This window comes from Gallus gallus, chromosome 3, assembly GCF_016699485.2.
Source record: "Gallus gallus isolate bGalGal1 chromosome 3, bGalGal1.mat.broiler.GRCg7b, whole genome shotgun sequence".
NCBI lineage: Eukaryota > Metazoa > Chordata > Aves > Galliformes > Phasianidae > Gallus > Gallus gallus.
The window spans coordinates 23,679,370-23,699,601 of NC_052534.1; the positions used below are offsets into that span (position 1 = coordinate 23,679,370).

At 35.0% G+C, this 20,232-nt stretch overlaps 1 protein-coding gene across 3 annotated transcripts in view; it reads left to right on the plus strand.

Moving 5' to 3' along the window:
- Window positions 1–20,232, plus strand: part of MTA3 (metastasis associated 1 family member 3) — a 116,252-nt gene that overhangs the window by 49,123 nt on the left and 46,897 nt on the right. For all 3 annotated transcript variants that reach the window (XM_015283839.4, XM_040697577.2, XM_015283840.4), the window contains exons 8-12: window positions 1,618–1,717; window positions 7,868–8,056; window positions 13,348–13,422; window positions 17,622–17,680; window positions 19,707–19,831. In XM_015283839.4, the coding sequence (XP_015139325.2) occupies window positions 1,618–1,717; window positions 7,868–8,056; window positions 13,348–13,422; window positions 17,622–17,680; window positions 19,707–19,831 (548 nt within the window). The remainder of the gene's footprint in view (window positions 1–1,617; window positions 1,718–7,867; window positions 8,057–13,347; window positions 13,423–17,621; window positions 17,681–19,706; window positions 19,832–20,232) is intronic.

The following is a 20,232-nucleotide window of genomic DNA, read 5'->3' on the forward strand; positions in this document are numbered from 1 at the left end:
CATGTGTTGCCTTACTGGTTGGAGCAGTAGCAACAGAAGATCACAGCAAAGATTGTTAGCTACAACTCTTATCAAGGCCAACGTGTTTAAAGGGGCTGGCTGACTATCAGAATATATGTTCCCAGTAGAGTAGATTCTTGGGACTGATCTGTGGACAGATACTAATTTATATATAGCCAAGTATTTAAAAAAGAAGAAGAAAACAGTGTGTAGATGCTTGTCACATATTTGCCATCACCGTAAAAAAGGAGTAAAGATTACAGAACAGTGTTTGAACATTGCTTATTTAGTCCACAGCCTTTAGAAATATAAGTGGTTAATGTCTGCAGTATGTGAATCACTGCTGTTTAATCTTAATTGTGTCTTAAACGTTTTTGGCAGTGTACTGAAATGTGTTCAATATTAAATGTTTTGAGATTGAGGATAATGTCTCAGTAACAGATGTTGTTATCGGTTTCTCCACTATCTGTAATAACCCATAGTGAGTAAAACTCTTGATGCTTATTATTTTGTCACTAAATATTAGGTTTGTAGTACACAGTAGTCTGACAGTTTATGTATGTTGATGTCTGTTGAGGTTGACTTACCTTGTTGACGTAATTCTGCACTTGTAACTTGTGTGGGATATAATTACTGGAAGAGGCTCCAGTCTTTAGTCCAGAGGTTTACACTACATTACAAATGTTAGATACTATAGTTAGATCTTTCAGTTTAGAGAGATTTGCACTGTGTTATATTTAGAGCAAGCCATTTTTTCAAATATCACAGTGTCACAGTGCACCTTAAGAATATGTTCTCAACTCTAAGGGTATCAGAGTGATTTGTTGTATTATCTTTCTCACATGTCATTGCATCTTTGCTCACTTCTTCTGTGATGGGCTGAGCCCAAGTTATTTTGTAGATCTTTCCCATCACCATGCGTAATATCTGATGGATTTGCTCTTAAGAAAAGCTTGCAGTTCAGACCCGCTGTCACACTAATTCTCCATCTCTGTGCCACAAAAAAGGTAGAAATTTGGAGAAAAACTTGTCCCATTTCAGTGATGCTGGTATGCTCTTATTAGGGTGAAGGATCTGCTTGTTCATTATTACTTTACAGCTGTGACAGAAGCATGACTTTGGAGGTACTAATGTTTTGTTTACTAATAGAAATAGCTGACATGCGTTACTGAAGTGAATAAAATCCTATTAATTTCCTCATAGGAATATGGTGGTGAACTGCTTCTTAAAATTGTATTATACAGTGGTTTGGCTTTCTAGTTTTGAAAAAGTTGTCACAGTTGCAAAACACAAAATAAGTCTTTGTCTTTTAAGTAAATAAATAAGCTACATGAGTATTTTCCATTTCTAGATGGTTTCAAACAAGTTTTTGCTACATGTAGAATGTTACTTTTGGGGGAGAAGGTCAGAATTTTTACTGCAGTATTCCGTAGTTTGTCTTTATAAAATTAGCAAAGAACTGAAATCTTACAGTTATAGTATGTGCCTTTTTATTTTAAAATTACAGCTTTGTGGATGTTGTATGGTCTGGCCATATTTAAAAAAAAAAAAAAAAAAAAAAAGGTATAGATCTTTAAAATCTTTATGCATTTACTGTCTGCTCTTTCTCTGTTGCAGTGCGGTTGGCACGTTTGCTCGGGCATTGGACTGCAGTAGTTCTGTCAGGCAACCTAGTTTACACATGAGTGCAGCTGCTGCTTCCCGAGACATCACACTGGTAGGTGGTTTGTTAAAAACCCTACAGCTTTTCTACATCTGTGATTTCAGTAGTATGTTTCTTACTGCTCTAGTCTTTGTCCCCTGGATATTTCGATTCACCTGTGTGAACTGTCGAGGTTTTTTCCATGTATATGGTAGAAAATGCACAGCATTTGTAACCTGTTAGTGCTGCCATTGTAATCGTACCATAAATCACTTGGCTTCAACTGAGATCTGTTTAAACATCTTCCATGTGATAATTTGTGCAGGAAACAGGATAGTGCTTGTTGCGTAGAGCTCCACTAGAATTGATAAGTAGTGTAATTTAAAATACATTGTAATAGAGCTGATTGTACCTCTGTGTCTGTAAATTTTCTAGAGTATAAGCAATAGTATTTTGTAAACAACTTCTTGAAGAACATTTTACTTAGGATAACCTTAGGATGCTTACTTAGTTTGTTGAAGTAGTTGCTATGATATAAGCATCTACTTCTTTTAGAGGAAGTTTAAAAGTATATTAATTACAGACCTAAGTTTATCTTTGCATGTTCATAGCAGCTCAGATGACAAGATGTACTACAGGGATTAAAGCGTTCCAGGAAGGTAGTGCAAAAACAAAATCTTACTCTTTCATAGAAATAAGTTTGGTTTTAGCTTCCAAAGACAGCAGCAGGAGTTCATTATTTTAAATGTTTGTGTACAGAGAGATGATACAGTATAGCAGGCATGTCCAACTGGTGGACCATGTGTGGCCCAGTACAGCTCGCAATGCAGCCACCCCCTACTCCATGCTGAAAAGGCAGATTCTTCCCCACTGAGCAGCCTGGCCTGGTTCAGATGCACACCCGTCACTCAGCAGCAACCAAACAATCAGTGTGCTTTTAACGCTGTCTGCGCTAAAACCGGGGTACAGGGACAGCTCAGTGTGGTGCTAACTCAAGTTATGGCAAATAATTGTATGCATTTTGATACATTGGCTACACACAGTCCTGTGATCAGGAAAAAAAATGTAGCCCTGCTTTCCATTCTGATAAAGGAATCGGAGGATAGGTTTCAAGATTTCTGGAAAAAAAAACAATTTTTTTTATATTTACAATTCTACTTTCAGTTGCAATAAATGAATTACTTGTGAATTTTCAAATTGAATCCATAGAGTTGCAATCAGATGTTCAACTCGAGACATGTCAAATTTGTCTCTTTTACCAAACCTTTATAAGACCTCTTACCACAGAAAAACATCCCTTGCTTCACAGTCATGCCTTATTCATGCCATCAGTTTCTCGCAATATGTACGTCTATGAACAGCTATTTAGAAGGATGAAGGACAGAAATAGTGAAATTTCATCGAAAATCTTTGACAAGCAGCTTGAGAACTCACTAAAAACAGCAACAACTGCAATCAAACTAGGCTGGTGCGTTAGGTTCACAAAAAGGTCAAATATTCCACTAGTTTTATGGTTTTGTTGCGGGTTTTTTTTTTTAATGCTTTAATCAAAATACAAACAGTTAAAGTAAGTTATGTTACTTATATATTTTACAAGGGCTGCTCTGAAAGTAATACTTCCCATTTTATTGACCCACAAGTCAAAGGTTGATGTTGGTGGCATGACAATAGAGGTTGAACCTTCCCACCAATATTCTATTACATTTATTGCTGTGTGACAGTTGTCAGCAGAGGAGCAGTTTGCCAAATATCTCCATGCTGAAAAAGTTGCACCCACTGACATTCATTGATGCTTGCTGAATGTTTCTGAAGACCAAACAGGGGATGTGAACATAGTGAGGTGGTGGGTGGTGCATTTCAGTAACAGTGGGTCACCTCCACCGGTGCAGGTTTTGACAAGCATGGCATGCATGCTCTTGTTCATCACTGGCAAAAATGCATAGCTCATGGTGGTGACTATATTGAAGAATAGTGTTCTGTAGGTGAGAATTTGCTCTAACAGAGTTACAATGCTCATTGCATTTACTGTAGTTTCCATGAAAATAAATAGGAGGCATTACTTTTGGTGTGACCTTTGTTTATGCGGCCCAGAACAATTCTTCTTTACCCAGAGTGGCCCAGGCAAGCCAAAATGTTGGACACCTATGCAGTACGGTATAGAGATGACAGTAAAAAGGGTTCATTACATATCAGATAATGGAATGTTTGAACTAGAGGACACTCAATGAAACTGTCGCTTAAAAATCTTGAATGGAGGTATTGCCTTATACAGTAGAGCACCTCTGCTATTCAGTGCCTCAAGATTTTGAAGGAAAAAGCAATAGTAGCAGGAAAAAAAAAGGGATTAGGAAACTTAAGAACAGTGGATTCATGAGTTGATAATAAGAGTCAGAGAGAAGCTGGCCTTCTAGCACTTGTAATTCCCAGGACTTACTCTCTAAGTGATGTTTTCTAGTCCTGCTGACAAGGACAGAATACTTCAATACGTGGTTTACTGATCTGATTTGGTAGGGCACTTCTTATATTCTGGGTAAATTACATTCATTAGTATGATTAGAAAAATTTCTTACACTTTACCGTGTACTCTCAAAGGCTATTAAATGGGAAACAGACTTAGTCTGGACTACTGCGGTGTAGTAAAGGCAGTGGTAAAAGGTAGCTTTTTCAGTAATGCTCAAGAGAGTTTGTTCTGTATTCTGAAGCTGTTTTTCGTTTCATGCTTGTTGATATGGCCTTGCTGACATAATTCCATTCATATTAAATACTTCAGTTTTTCCATCATAACAGTTCTTCCATTTGACATTTTGTATTAAGATTGCTTTGGATTAAGAACTTGTAATAAATCTCTCACGATGTACATCCTTCTTAACTGTGTTCAATGGTTAAGAGAATAGATTGATTCTTATAGCAGGTTCTTTCTGCTTGCAAGTAAATGTGCAGCGCTGCTAATAAAGGGATACATTTAGCGTTTGAGTGCCATATAAATGTTTCTGTGTTGCAAATGATCCATTAAATTCCATTACACTTAATGAAAGGCATATCTTATAATGAGGCACTAGAAGAACCTCCCCAGGTTTAATTATTGTCTGTCTGTTCTCTCTCATTTTCCTACCCCCACAAGCTTTTTAAAACCGTCTTTTGCAGTGTACTTCCTTCTAAGTTAAAAAAAGACATATTTGTCATTTTAGTAATTATTCTTTCATATTTTCCCATGTTAATTAGGAGTGTATTTTGAGCAGCAGTTAAAGTTAGTACAGACGTTTGCAGAACTTGTGGTGGATCTCATTTATGGTTTGGAAGGGATGTAGGTGCCTAATACTAAGACAATTAAACTGTCGGTGTTCTTAGTGCTGGATAACCCTTGCACCTGAAGTTTTATTAATGGAGATTCTGTACGCCGTGTCTGTGGGCTTCCAGTATTTTTAATTAGCTGTTCCAGCTAGAGATGACTTTAAGCAATCTGATAGCATAGTTTATAAACATAAGTAAATTCAGGGTAGGTGTCTGCAGTAAGGAAAGGTCTTGTGAGCTTAACAGTGAGAGGCTACTTTCAGCCTTTTTATCTTGAAAATCTGAGGAAGGTAATGAGATAAGGCAGGAAATTACCAAGTTATTTCGAAAACCTTGATGAAAGACATGAAACCATGCGAGTTTAACTTCCTAGATGATAGTGTACTTTTGTTTTTTGTTTGTGTGTTACAGTGATACACTCTGGTGAGACAACTAAAGGTTGTGTTTCTGGTGCACCCAGACAGAGTGCATTTTATAATGAAATCAGTTTCTCAGAAGAAAGGTCTCCTGTTTCAAATTCCAAAATGCTGCAAGATGCGTACACTGATGATGAGTGCCCTTAAAGCAGAGGAGGTTGACAGATTCAGTGTGCGTGCTGGTTGTGGGGGACTTGTTCAGATGAGCCCATGCTACTTTACTATAAAGAGTTAGATCTATTCTTGGGTGTTTCTTGAAAGTTAAAAAGCATGAACAGATGTCTCTTTGCACCAGTTTTTATGACAAGACTTTTAAATTTTAGTGGACTTCTGTATACGTGGCACATACGATAATCGTGTCTAAAATTGTTGAATTAATAATATCCATATTCAGTTTTCAGTTTGAGTGCTATCCTGGAGGCAGTTCAGTCTAGTTTATTTAACTAATTACTGAAATAGCAGCTGTTTTGGGAACTGTTAGAGCTTGTTTACAATATGCCCTGCTACTCCTTTTTTTCCTGGCTCTGTCCCACCTTTCTGGGCTTAGTGGATATCTTCTTTCTTTGTCAGTTAAAGTTTGAGCTTGAAATTCCCTATGTCTGTGTGGACAATATCTTTCCTCTGGTGAGATCCCTCATTGGTGTTGGAGAGTGTGCTCTGGGCAAACTTGCTTAGGGTGGGTTGTTCACGTGTTCTTCTGATCCCTATCTGAGAGAGTCACTGACTGACAGCCCTTCCCAGCCTCATGTTCCTTGGGTATTGTGTTCCCATTAGTTGTATCTTGCAGTCCTTGCATCGTTGGTAAAAGATAAAAAAGAGAAACTCCAGGACTTTGTCTTGGACGATATCTTTTAGTTGTTCTTGCTTTTGGTGGTGCAGTTTAGTCATGGTAATCTACTGGAAGTGGAGGCTGACAGACCTGCAGAAGGCAGATAGTGTTACTGTAGGAACTTGTCAGTAGTCTTCTGTTGCAGAACAGCTCAGTAAAGATGGTTCTTCCCACAGATTTCTCTGTCAATTTCAGCAATATCAGGAAAAAAAAAAAAACCTACCTTTATAGAATCAGTTGTTCATTTTAAATGGAAAAAATGAATAAAGCAATTTTTAAGAACATTGATATAAATGATTAAGTTTGGATTTAGCAGCTGCTTGGAAAATTTGCAGGATATACTGCTTTTCCATGAGGGCTGCAATTTAAACTTCTTAACACATATACCGTAAGAGTTCAATCTTTAAGCGTGCTTTACTCATTGCCCACATGATAAGCCATAGATCAGTAATTTAATTCTCTAATCTGAACATTCTGGCTTTTAAACTTTAGGTTGCAGTGTTTCCATATTAGAATACTTCGTGTTAACAATGGTTTCTTCTTAAGGCTGGTGAATGTGGCATGAGCCATAAGTAAAGTGACTTATCATAGGATAACGGTGACGTTACCTCTTGCAGATTAAACAATTTGAGAATCTTGTACCTGATAGTTTTCAAAGTGGTATATGGAGAGCTGGAGAAAGACTTAGCACTTCATAGGAGATAGCAAAAGATAAGGAGAATCCATTACTTGTATTTTGTATGCAGAAGCTCAACTGGAATTGCAGTGTAAGCGCTATACTGACCATTCCTTCCTTGAAAAGTTTCAGTTGTCATAAGATGAATTTAGGGCTATGTGAGAGGTTGCATGCTACGCTTATTGGGCAGTTCACTGCCCAACATATGGCAAATCAATGACGTGCAGTCACACGCAGTCAGTACTTACTTCATACCTCTTATACCACCTTCAGCACAGTGATTTAAGATTGTAATGATGGGGGCTTTCAGGATGCTGAGTTGAAAAGGCTTCTTGCATGTTGCTCATTTTCCATGTAGGTGGATCTGTGAAGTAACAACTTACTTTTAATATTCACCATAATTTGTGAGTGTCCAGTGTTACCTGAAAAGTTAAGAATGCTATAACTTGTTTGTTTGCTTTTTCCGCTTAAAGGGAAAATGAAGTAAAACAAAAACTGAATTTACCCATCTCCAGTATTTAGCAAGGGGCAAAAATCTTACTTGTTTTTCCATATGATGATAATGAAAAAAATAAATTATTTCCTTTTTCAGAAGTGAAAATATTTAGCATTTGTATGTCTGAGAAGCTCTTCAGCTACTATTTAGAAGTTTTGCTAATTAAAATTGCTTCTCAGTCAATATCGGCCATTGTCTCTACTGGGTTACTTTAAACCAATTTCTACCAAGTAAAGATTCTCCAGAAATGTTTGCTGGTAATTTGCAGGAGCTAATTAACTAATGTTATTTTTAGCAAACATTTTCTTAAGTTGTTTCCTTTCCCAGATTAAGTAATAAACAGTTTATTTTCCTCATGTTTCACAGTGGAAATCCTATGATATCAAAATACTTACTAAATTTAGCATTAGTTGATGCTTGTTGCACAGCATATAGAAAATAGTACACTGAATTTGTGTTAATTGGACTACTATCTAATTAAACAAGCTCTTTTTTTCCACTCTCTCCTTCTTCCTAGTTTCATGCAATGGATACGTTGCATAAACATAACTATGATTTGAGCAGTGCCATCAGTGTCCTAGTGCCACTTGGAGGACCTGTCTTGTGTAGAGATGAAATGGAAGAATGGTCAGCATCAGAAGCTAGTTTGTTTGAAGAGGCATTGGAAAAATATGGAAAGGACTTCAATGATATTCGACAAGACTTTGTAAGTACTGAAATAGATTACTTCTTTATTACTGTGACGCAGGTGAGCGTAACTACTTTCTGTAGGTTTTAAAGATTAGCTGGAGGATAAAATCGTGCAGTTAATATATGTAATTAATGTGTATGTTTTATCTACATGAAAGTAAATATTCTCTCTTGTTTGGAATTCTTCAGAAAGGTGTTGGCAGAAGATAATCCCCTGGCTAGATAAAGCATCTCATATGGAAATGTGTTTTGTTCAAGAATTTTACAAGGATCTTACAAAGATTTGTAAAAGCTCCAGAAGATTTTCAGAATTTCTTCACAATTTTGTGTGGAATTTATTAGATAGAAGAGTAAAGCATATAAGTGCTTTTGGACTCTGAGGTTCCTTTCTATGGGTAGCAGAGATAAAATCATATTCAGATAGCTTTCAAGTCCACTATAGCGAGTAACTTTGACATACCAGATATTTTGGCATTTCTAAGAAGTTTTCCAATACCTTCTGAATAGAGTTTTGTTTTGTTTTTTGTATAATTAAGCATCAGACTATAGGACAGCAAAGCTTTAATTTGCAGCATTCTACTGCTGAGTAATGAAATGAAATGAATTCTGACCCTGATTGCTGAAATTGTTAGTGATTTGTTTACAATTTTTTTCTTGCATGTTTCTTGAAGAATCTTCTTTTCAAGAAAAAGTATTTCCTTTGCTGTACTAAATTGTTCAAATTGGGTTTTGTGAAAAGGGTTAGGATATAAGCAAAAAAAAATTTTTAAAGGTTCAATTTAAGATTGAAGCTGAATGAAACATTTTCATGGCAATTTCAGTCTGAGAATTCAAATTTTACTTTTCTTTGTAGATGTTACTAATCACTTTTGGAAAGGAAAAGTGGTACTATGTAGTACAGTGTAGAAGTCCTTCTAAGTTAGTGTGTGGGACACTGGGAGGAGGCTAGGCACTAAGCTGTGCTGGAATGAAACAGATAATTGAATAAAAGTGGGAAGGGAAGGCTGTTGTTTTTCTTAAGAGCTGACATTTTAACAGGTGTATTATATGTGCATGCTTAATTCCCTGATTTCTAAGGGAGAAAATTAACTGTGTTTATCACATGAAGTTGAAAATTGCGTTGTGGACGAAAGAGCTCTCTTAAATTTGAGAAAATATGAGTGGAAAGGAGTTATAGAGAATTCTAGAACCTAAATCAATGTAAATTACATTTGGTTGTTAATTATCGTGCAGATAAATGGGACCTAAGCTGTAATTGTAGAGTAGCTGACTAGCTATGACTTCTAACTGAATGTCTTCTAATGCATAGTATTTGGCTCAGGCATCTACCATGCATTTTATGTGCTGTTTACAAGTTATGCCCTAATGCAACTTGTGAGCAAGGAAATCTAAGCCTTTTCTCTGTTATTTATGGAAAAGAAACTTCTATATAATTTTAATGTGTTATTACATGTAGTTAAATTCTGTTGATGTGTATATGTTAAATTGATACAGTAGAAGAATATGTTGCAGAAATAGCTTTTTCTTGTCTTAGTGTTCAAATATAGCTACTTTAGTGAGTTTTGAAGCTATTTAAAATAGCTTAAGATCTACCTGAATTTTATCTCAGGTAGATATTTCCCAGTGCCCTTCCTCTTTCATCGAATATTAGTTCCCAAAGCACGGATGCGGATGCTTTATTTTCCCTTGCCTTTCTCCCAGACTGTGAGAGATCTAATGATAGGGTTACATAGCCTAAAGAGGGCACATAAATGATTAGCCTGAGTAGAGCAGAAATGAATATGGGATAGTAATCAAGTACAGTCCCTTAGTTAAAACAAGGATGTTATCTATCCTTGGTCACTTTTCTTTTAACCTTTGGAAAAATGACATGCCATCATTAAAGCACCATTAGAAGAAGATCTATTTTACATATTATTTCATACATTGTTGGTAACAGTGCGCATAACCTTGAGGTAAAATTTATGTAACTTGGAAGCTCTCCACTGCATTAATCATGTAATCTTGTGAGATACCTAAATTTCTCCAAAGTGAAAGTTATATATTTTCACTGGCTTTGTAATACTCTAAAGTTGAAGAGTGTTGAAAACAAGCCTTTATTTTCAAGTAATCGTCTAAAATAGACCTTCAAGATTTAGGTTGTGAATAATATGAGAAGACTCTGCATGCTGAGATAGCTGTACATTTCCAGTGCTCAGCAGTTAATTATTCGTTAGAATACATTTATCGATTATCAGTTATCATACCTTGTAAGTTAGTCTTATATATGTGGGAAAAGCCTAGACAAAAGTTAATACACTGCTAGTCTGTGTGCTAACTTGTTTCAGCACCCATTTTGTATCTAATCCAATGCTGTCTGAGAACTTGAACCCCTAAGCAGCTTAGTTAGCATTGTGGTGCCACTGTGCAGGCAAGACTGTCCTGGAGTTGGTAGCAACACTGTGAAGAAGAGGGTTATGCCATACCCTTTTGAGTCGTTACATGCCAGAGGAGTTGTCTTCTGAATCAGCCCGGGTTTACAAGACAAGATGAAATTGCAACCCTTATATTATAGTTCTCTAAAGGGCAGGCTCATTTACTTTCCAGCAATTAGTAGGAACCAGCACTGTTTGACATTAAAGTTGCAGCTCAAACTGTGTGCTATAAACATTAAATATTAGGAAGCAAAATAATTATTATAAATTAAATGGTATAAAGGAGTTTACCTTTTTTAATAGACAGGAGCAGCTCATTTGTTATCAAATTACAGTCTAGTCTTTGAATAATCATTTTCATGTGCTGTTGACTCATCAACTGTTAAAGGAGCTCATTTGTTGAGGTTCTGCTGACTTTAAGGAGCTATGTGAATCCTAATCAACCTAAGACTTTTAACTTAATTAGAATTACTTAATTTTCTTGAATTACTTGAATTACTTCGCATCCCATGGTCGTAAATAGGAAAAGAGTGAATATTTTGTGTTCTCCAAATATATTTTCCTAAACAGCATTTTAATTCTTAGTTTTTCATGATCATAATTTTTCACAAATATATGACATTCGTATCTCAAAAACCATGGGAAATGCCTTGAGAATCAAACTCAAACTATTTAAATAAAATAGGAACAAGATTCCGGTATCAGGAAATGATGGAAATATGCTTTTAAGTTAACACATTCATTTTAAAATCACTTATTCCTGTGGTTTTTCATGCTGGTCTGATTCGAGTGATCCATTTTTGCCCTATAGAAAACTCAGGAATCAAAAACTATCTCTTCCTGGTTTTGTACTGCTAACAACTTATTGTTAGTTTTGTCCTGCAAAAATGTCCATAAGGTGGTCATTTCTATGTCTTACAACTAATTTTTTATTATAATTTCATAATGGCAGTACATTATTCTGTATCTGCTTATGGTTTCTGTGGCAGTTAAGAGCAACCTAAGGAAAATTCTTGTGCCTCTACAGTGTGATATCATTTTGATGTGCAAGTAAACAAAATAAAGGCAATTCGTACTCAGTGTGTCAAACAGATTTTCTGGGAAGTGTGACTCTGTGTAAAAAAGGATTATAGTTGTCCAATTCAACCACCTCAATTATCTTTCATTAATTGCAGTTGCCTATTGAGTGAACAAACATAGTCATGTCACAGTCATAGTTGTAGCAGATGGAAGTTTAGAGAAATGGGAAACATATTCTGTGGCATGAATGTATTAGTAGGATAAATGTTAAGGAAAGAAAATAGATATTGAGAAGTTAAAATGGACTAGTTGAAAACAGATAGTTAGGGTTTCACCTAGGTGTCGTGAAGTATGCGGACATGCTGAGAAGCAGCTTATTTGTCAACTCACAGCAAAGGTGTGTGTTACTCGCCAGCTTTTTCTTGGGCAGATTTTTCTTAAGGCATCATTTACCTGAGAAAGTAAACGAACTTCAGTAAACTGAATTGTGTAACTGTTTCTTTGCAGCATCAATTTATGTATTGCTGCACTGCTACTTGTTAAATGCAAATAGACAACCTTGCTGTTGTTTGGACCAGAGATTTATACACTGTGGTATACTGTCTGAAAAAGAGGACACAACTGAATCTGAACCACAATCATCTGAAATCAGAAATCATCTGAACCACAAATCTCCTGAAAGTAGAAATGGGAGCCAAACTCAGTTCGTCCGAGTGTCTACAAGCCAGCAGAGTGAGAAACTGGTTGTAAGCTCCTGTACACTGGCAGAGGCAGTTTGATATGGTTTTTCTTCTGCTGCTTTCAAGAAGGCTAAGGAAGTTATTTTTTTTATCTTAGGACATGGAGAAAGCCCCTAAAGTCAAATAAGTAAGATTACAAAGATAGGTTTTCACAGCAGGCTTATTATTAGCATTCATGCATGCCTCCATGAAATACTGTGCACAAAATACTAATGTCTTTCCAGGTTATAAGTAAAAATTGCATTAAATCTGTATGGGTCGTACTAATTTAAGTAATAGAGAATTGATAGAATTGAATTAGTATTTCTGTGAAGTAGATAATTCAGTATTAATTAGAAATAGCTGCTCTGTGCTTTTTTTCCCCATAAACCTAGTCTGTGAATCTGTGATTTTAGCCTCATAGATTTTCACTTTACTGATGAATTTGTGCACCCAAAATTGTTAAGAAGGTCATAATAATAATATTTAACTACTCTGATCTTGCTCAGAAATTTTTGTGAAGTACTCTGTGTCAGTTTTGCTTTTATTGTGATTTGTCACTTGAATCCTTTTGTTTGGTGCTTAATGGTTGAGTACGTAGAGGTTGATGCAGAACCAGCAGTATTAGAAGAGCGCCTGAGTTGCTATGGGACTTGAAAAACCTGTGAATTAAGTACTACAACCAGTGTATTTTTGTCTTATTTACTGTAAAACTATTATGAGACTTCAATGCAGTTATGTCAAGGTGATTTATTTTAGTCCTGATATCATTCTTAATCTGATGATTAATAACAGAGATTTAACTTTGTTTTAACTTTTTAAAACAAAGTTTTTTGTAACTTAACTTTTGTAAACCTGATGCACCTGCTTTTATTTTCGTCATTTAGTTTAAGTGTCTGGCTTACACATCCAAATCCATATGTCATTTATTTCATTTAATATCGATGCAATTCTGCATCTTTGTTAATTATAAAGAAAGATTGCTGGTGTTAGCAGTACATGCATTTATATGCATATGGATTTTTAAGGTAGGTATTTAATGCATATACATTTTAAAATTTCTATATAAGCTATATGTGATTTTAACACGTGTTGAATAAAATGTGAACACTGCAATTTCTTGGAACTACTTCAGTTTGTAACATGTTTTTCAGCTCCCTTGGAAGTCGCTGACTAGTATCATTGAATATTACTACATGTGGAAAACTACTGACAGATATGTGCAGCAGGTAATTTAATGGTTATTTCAGCATGAATAATTCTGACACATTCTTTAAAAATTTTTTTTTAAAATCTCAGCTTGCTAAAAGAATAAAAAAATCATTTGTGTTCTTCAGAAGACACGTGGCAGGAGGCGTATGGTAATATCTTAGGATGCAGAATACTGGTTTTGTGCTGTTCACAGGTTGTATTGCCAAATCCTAGAATGCCTACTGTACACTACATAGCTGTGAAGAGCTTTTTAAGCCATGTGGATTTTATGCTCATTTGTAGCAGTATGATTTCGACATCTTGCTACCTTGTGGAGGAAAGAAATGGGCTAAGGAGCAAATGCTCTAGACTATGAAACTGTGTAAGGAATCAAAGGATAAGGAAACAGAGATTGTATTAAATGTGACTCTTAATGTTTTGAACTTTTTGTTGATTCTTCATGCTGAAATATTAGTTTGGCATGACCAAGATAGAAAAACAAAGTTGAGAACGTTCTGCACACAATGGGATATGTTCATCCTTCTGAATGAATGTTTAAGTCCTCCTGGAAGAGAAGAACGTTAATATAATTTTGGATACCTATGCTGGGATATTTGAAACAGATATAGGCAAAACTTAAGTGTTAGTACTTCTTATATACTGCACTATTTACCTATTTACTCCTTGATTTAGATACTCAAAATATTTTAAAATACTTCATTGTAATTCACAATTTAACATTTTAGTTTGTAGCTCATTCACTTGTTGTATATTTAGTAGAAACATGAAGTACAGAATGTTGAAAATAAATTTTATGCTCTAATGAATGATGACAGCTGTATTGTTAAATGGATGTCTGGAGTTGTTCCAGATTTTTTTTGTTGCCGTATGTCAGAGGATGATTACTGTAGCTCGTTCTGTGGTTTTGGTTGTTTTTCTTCTGTGTGCTTGTGTATTGGGTTGGATTTTTGTTTGCTTGGTTGGTTTGGGGTATGAAAAGTAAGGGAAAAGGTGTTTGATTGTTTCTGATAATTTTTTAATTTTTTTTTCTTTTTTTTTGCCATGTAATTGAATTTTAAATTATCTCTAGGATCTTTTAGTTCTATTGATAATACAAAAAGAAAATGACTTGCTCTGTATTCAAGCATACTTTTATCAATTTGTCCCCATTTATTTTTTGCACTATTCAGATTTATCTTAAAAAGGTGTAGTCAAAAGTGTTTGCTTTGCTGTTTGTCAACTCCTGAGGAGTGGTCATTGGAGGATTTTGAAGGGTCAGATAAAAAAGTTTTTATTAAGACTGTAAGGCTTGGATTAAGGATAAATTGAACTGAAAACTTAGTTTTATTAGTCTTTCTAGATTGCTCAGAGTTGATCATATTTCCTGTGAAATTTTTTTTGAAGTATTTGCTTGGCAAAAGACTCTTGAAGATCCTTTTCTAAATTGCTATAGGGCTTCATTATTATTCTGCTGCTACAACAGTCAAGATGTGATGCATTGAGCTTGCTTAATAAAGGTGTAACATCCTAACTCAGAACATGGCATGACACCACAGGATTTATTGTTTTAAACAAGATCTTTTCAACGTCATGCACAATTATCAATAACAAAAACAATGTAAACCAGTTATCCCGTTTGTACTCTACCGAACATATCTGTAATCCTCCTGATCAGAGATTGGAACTTTGTCCTGACATTGTTTTGGTTGCTCTGAAATGGTAGAAATAATGCAGTTCAGAAAAAAATGGTATCTTTAGGGTATTGTGGGTTTTGTTTTTCAATTTTTTATTTTTTTTTTTTTCCCTACCAGAACAAGCTGTAATGATTGAATGGATTTCAGGGAGAAAATATGTTCAGTAAGGAAGTGGCAATTTTGGAGCCATTCTTCTCTAAGTACAGTCCTTGAGAGTAGAATAGCTTTGAGAAATAGGAAAATGTTGACAGACGTTCTTGCATATTATACATACATAAAATATCGACTTTGTGCAGTTTAATATGAAAATTTGCCCTTTAATTGTTTCTTTCTTCGCGTGAATTGGCTGTGTTGTCAGTCGTAATAAATGTTTCCTTGACATAATAGCCACTAAATGTCATTCTTACTTTCTAGCTAAAGGTGGTGATTTAATGGTGATGGAGATACTGCTGTCACCTTTAGAGTGTGTTCCTTTCAAGTAAAGGTGAAGGGAAATATTTATATTGAAGTCTTCTATCTCTACTGAACCTGTCTAGCAAAACTAATCCTGGCCTTCAGTAATCATTCTTGGTGATCACAACATTATATAGTGTCTGAGGAAAGCCAGATGACCCATTTCATTCACTGAAATGTTTTCATGTTATTTTCCTCTTAAAGAATCTGTTTCATTATCCCAGTGTTTTATTTCCCATATTACCTTTACAAACAAGTACTTGCTATCCTAATACTTCCAGCTTCAACTTTCAGACTTTCCCTTCTCAAATTCCTGTTACCTCTGTGTCATTTCTCATGATTTTGGAATCTTTTCAGTTTCCTAGCATTTGCCCTCTGCATTTCAGTAGGTGGAAAGTTCATCTCAAATTGCAACTGTTTGTTGATGATTTTGTTTCTGCATCCTTTCTTCTCTCACAATATATGAATTCATGCTGACTGACCAGCTTTAAAGCTGTGATACTTTCTGTTACTTGTAGGGAACAATGTTAATCATCGTTTTAGTGCATGAAAATATACTTTATACTGAAATAACATTATGGAATTATTTTGTAGAAGACAATATATGATTCAATTTAGTAAATAAAGAAGGAAAAAAGTTGTTAAAATTGTGTTACTTACAACCACCATTCTAGTATGCTGAAATTTAGTTATGCTGCTGTTCTTTCATCTTGCTCCTGTTAAAACTGATTTATGCATGTAGACCATAGCGTATTTGTGTTTTTGCTTTGGGCCTCCGGAAGGTTGATTGGTACTGGCAACAGACTGTAACTGCACCAGATGTGTCAGTGGAAGTTGGTTCTATAGCTCCAAACATAAGGTGACATTTTTGAAGGGGAAAAAAGTTGTTGAAAGAAACCTATCTTGGAAGAAAGTGAAGATTACTTTAATGTTGAATATGAATTAATTCGTGGTGGCATGAACTGCTTAGAAGTCTTAATATATAGTCATAGATTGCTCCGTGAAGATGCAGTTTTTACAAGAGAGAGTTAGGGTCATGGATGGCAACATTGTGAAATGAAAGAGCGGTGGTTTATATGTGGATGCTTACTCAGGCTACTCAGCCAGAAGAAAGCTGATAAAAACCTCTAACTTGTCTCATGATTCATGTAAAAGACGTTTGGGAGATTAAAGATGCAAAAAGTGGCAAAACCCTTACTGAAATCAAGGGACTCCAGATTTTACCCAAGAGACAGTGATATGTAACTCATGATTTTCAAACACTCTGAAGTGTCTTCTGTTAGCTTTCAAGGATTTTATGCCATTGCTGTGAGGTGGAAACATTCAAGAGAAAATTGTCTTCAGTATAAATAATTTCATAAGTGTCCTGGCAATGTGTCATGGATAACCTTCATGTGTAGAAGTTCATTCATATCATGCCAAGTAACGCTAATTTAAATAACTCCAAGTGGTATTGCTAGTTTAAGGTAACAATGATGCCTTGGATGCAATATGCATTGAGTTTCTTGAAAGGAAGTCATAGTTTAGAAAAATCACAGATTATCTCTGTAGCGCCGTAGTTTTCCTGCTACTGCTGTGTTCTTGACAGAATTTTTATGACACTTAATGAACGCAGATGCTTGGTGGACTTTCTTGTTCCACTTCCTTGTACAGTTTATAAAATATCAACCTCAAACTGATAGAGCACACAAGAAGTATTGAGCTACTTGACTAGACTCATCGTGTGCAGTTTCACTCACTCATTTTCCATCTATTCTGTGATGAGGGTTAGCTACAATGTCATACATTTTTTTTTTTGTAAATGTAATTTATATACACTGTAGTTGTTGTTTTTACAGATTTGTTGTCCTGTGCTGAGGATTGTGAATTTTGCCAGGAAGGACAGTGTGCTGTAATTTCAAACCAATAATAAAAATAGACAGCTCTATTTTTTAATGACTTTCATCTTCTAGATTTCTACGCTTTTTTTGGAGTCTTTTGTAGAACTACGAAATAAAACACAAATAATTTAAGGTTGGATTATGTGCAGTTTTATGGGTTTGTGTACTTGAAGACAATAAAGTATTTTAATGTGTTAATTTTTCATCTAGAAACGTCTGAAAGCAGCTGAAGCAGAAAGTAAATTGAAACAAGTATACATCCCCACCTAGTGAGTATAACAATAAACTTCTTTTTTAATAACTTATAGGTGAAACTGTAATGTATATCAATGCATGTGATATTCCCTTCATCTGTGTCCTAATACTTTTATCATTTATATACAAACAGTATATGCACATGCAGAAGTATAATCAGAAAATGCTATAAATTCTTTGTCCTTATTTCAACCCATTGGCTTTGACCACTAAACTTGCTCTTCTGGAAAGTTGAGAACTTCTGCAAAAGTTGATAAAGTGCTACATGAACTGCTCACATGCTAGAATGGTCTTGTCATTTAAAAGCAGTTTTTCTGGATTAGTTGCTTCAGAATCTCTGTAGCTCTACATTTAATATTTGTGTAATTCAGAATTTCAAAATAGCGGCTGTTTTTAATGTAGTTACATAAAATCATATACTCCCTTTGGTTACAGTTTTATCTTCTTGATATCATCTGTTCTTGAGTTAGAGACAAGATGTTCTGGCTATAAATTAAAGGTAGCACACAGCCCAAAATCTTTTGCCTTTGATCAGTTCTTATTAATGAATTCTGTTTTCCTCTGAGAGATTTATATTTTAGTTCTTTAGATTTAAACTTGATTCTAGATTTGCTTTTGTTAATGTGTGGCTTATAGAACCAAGATATAATCTCTATTTCATATTTATAATTTCCTTAAGATTACGATAAGAGAGGGGATTACAGATGACATTCTTTAAAGGTTTTTGTGGATAATATTGAGTTTGTGTGTGAATTTACCGATTAATACCAGTGTTTATATAACAGAAGACTAGAATACCAGATGAAATACTTTGAAAATTCATTGTTGCCTTTGTTATTACATATATAAATTGGATACAATAGGTCTTAATTTGCATATTTCATACGGACTTTTTTCTCTTAAATGGATTTAATACAAACAGCAGATTGTTAAATTCAGTCTTTTAATTTCATCTGTGAAAAGGCACTGTGAGTTTTACAGCTCAAGTCTCTAATAAATGACATCTTTGGAAAAAAATTAACATACATTAATTTTGCAGTATGGATATTTCTTGACATCATAGGCTAGAGGATTATGCTGAAAAGTCTTGTATGAGTGTACCCTAACTCTCTCAGGGAAGTAGCTGATTTAGGAAAATTGTTAGGGACTAGCTGTATTGGTTGACATAAGCTGTTGTTGAAATGTAGCTACTTGCCTCCATTTTGTTTTACTACCATCTTTCACCTCTATGTCAAGACAGAATCCATGGTCAGTTGTTAGAACAAGAATTCTTGAGACTTTGATAACTGCATTCTGAGGCACATGTAAGCAAACATAGTTCTAACGCTCTATTTCAAGACAAATTTATTGTATTTGAAATCTGAGTGGCATTGGTTCTTACAGCTGAATACCTGTTTGAGTAGGAAGTACAATCATCATCATCATAAAATATCTCACACACACACACACACACACACACACACACACACAAATTAAAAAAAAAAAAAAAGTCAAAGAGTGGTTTTTCCACCCTCTTAGAATGGGAATGGTTTATGACACAACCCAGGCAGTACAGCCTGATACATGGATGATCTTTGCCAGGGTTATAGGACTGCAGCATATTGCAGTTAGTAGGAACTTACATGCTTCTAGTTTAGATACACAGCATCCTCTGCTCTGGACAGCCTTGTCATATTACAGGCAGTGTTACTACTTTCATGTGTTACGTATTTCACAGAAAAACCAACCTCATCCTGTAAAGCGTTGCAATGGGGGACTGTGGTGTGTCAGACTTCTTTCAGTGCTTGACATTAAGGCTTGCTTTGTCTTTAGTAGCTTGCTAAGCAGGTTTGACCATTTTACAAAGGTCTGTGAATTTGAGTACTGAAGCAGCTCTTTACATAACAACTCTGTGTTGTAAATACTGGGGAAAGATTAAAAAAAAAATTAGTCTTCTATTAATTTTTACAAATGTCATCACCAAGCAGAATTCCAGAATTAAATTGTATTCATTTTTATTAGCAGATTAGAAAATAATTTCTGACTTTTTTTTTTTTTAAGTAATAAACCAAATCCCAATCAAATATCCAGCAACAATGGGAAACCTGCTACAGTCAATGGAGCCATGGGAGCCTCTTACCAGGCACAAGCCTCACTAATAGGGAGGGCTTGTGAAAGCTGCTATAGTAAGTAAAATTTTGTTTAATTTTTGAATAATTGAAGAGTTTTGGCTAACCTTAATACACATTAAACAAAATCTATATACTTCTATTTGCATGCTATAAGAAATAGTTTTTGATCAACTGTGTGGCAGAAATAACTTCAGATTAGAACTGCCTTCAATAAATTGATTAAATGTTAATATTCAAATCCACTTCATTAATGTTTTCCTTCATCTGTTTGGTAATTATGGAACAATCAAGTATTGAATGATGTAATGGATGTGATGTTATTCCTTTACCTTCAGGCTTCTAAATCTATATTTACTTTTGTCCTTCAGATTTGTTTTTAAGGTTTTTTTCTTGCAGATTTTTTTCTGCTGTATTTTTGTTTTTAATTTGCTGTTGTTGGATATGGCAAGGTTGAG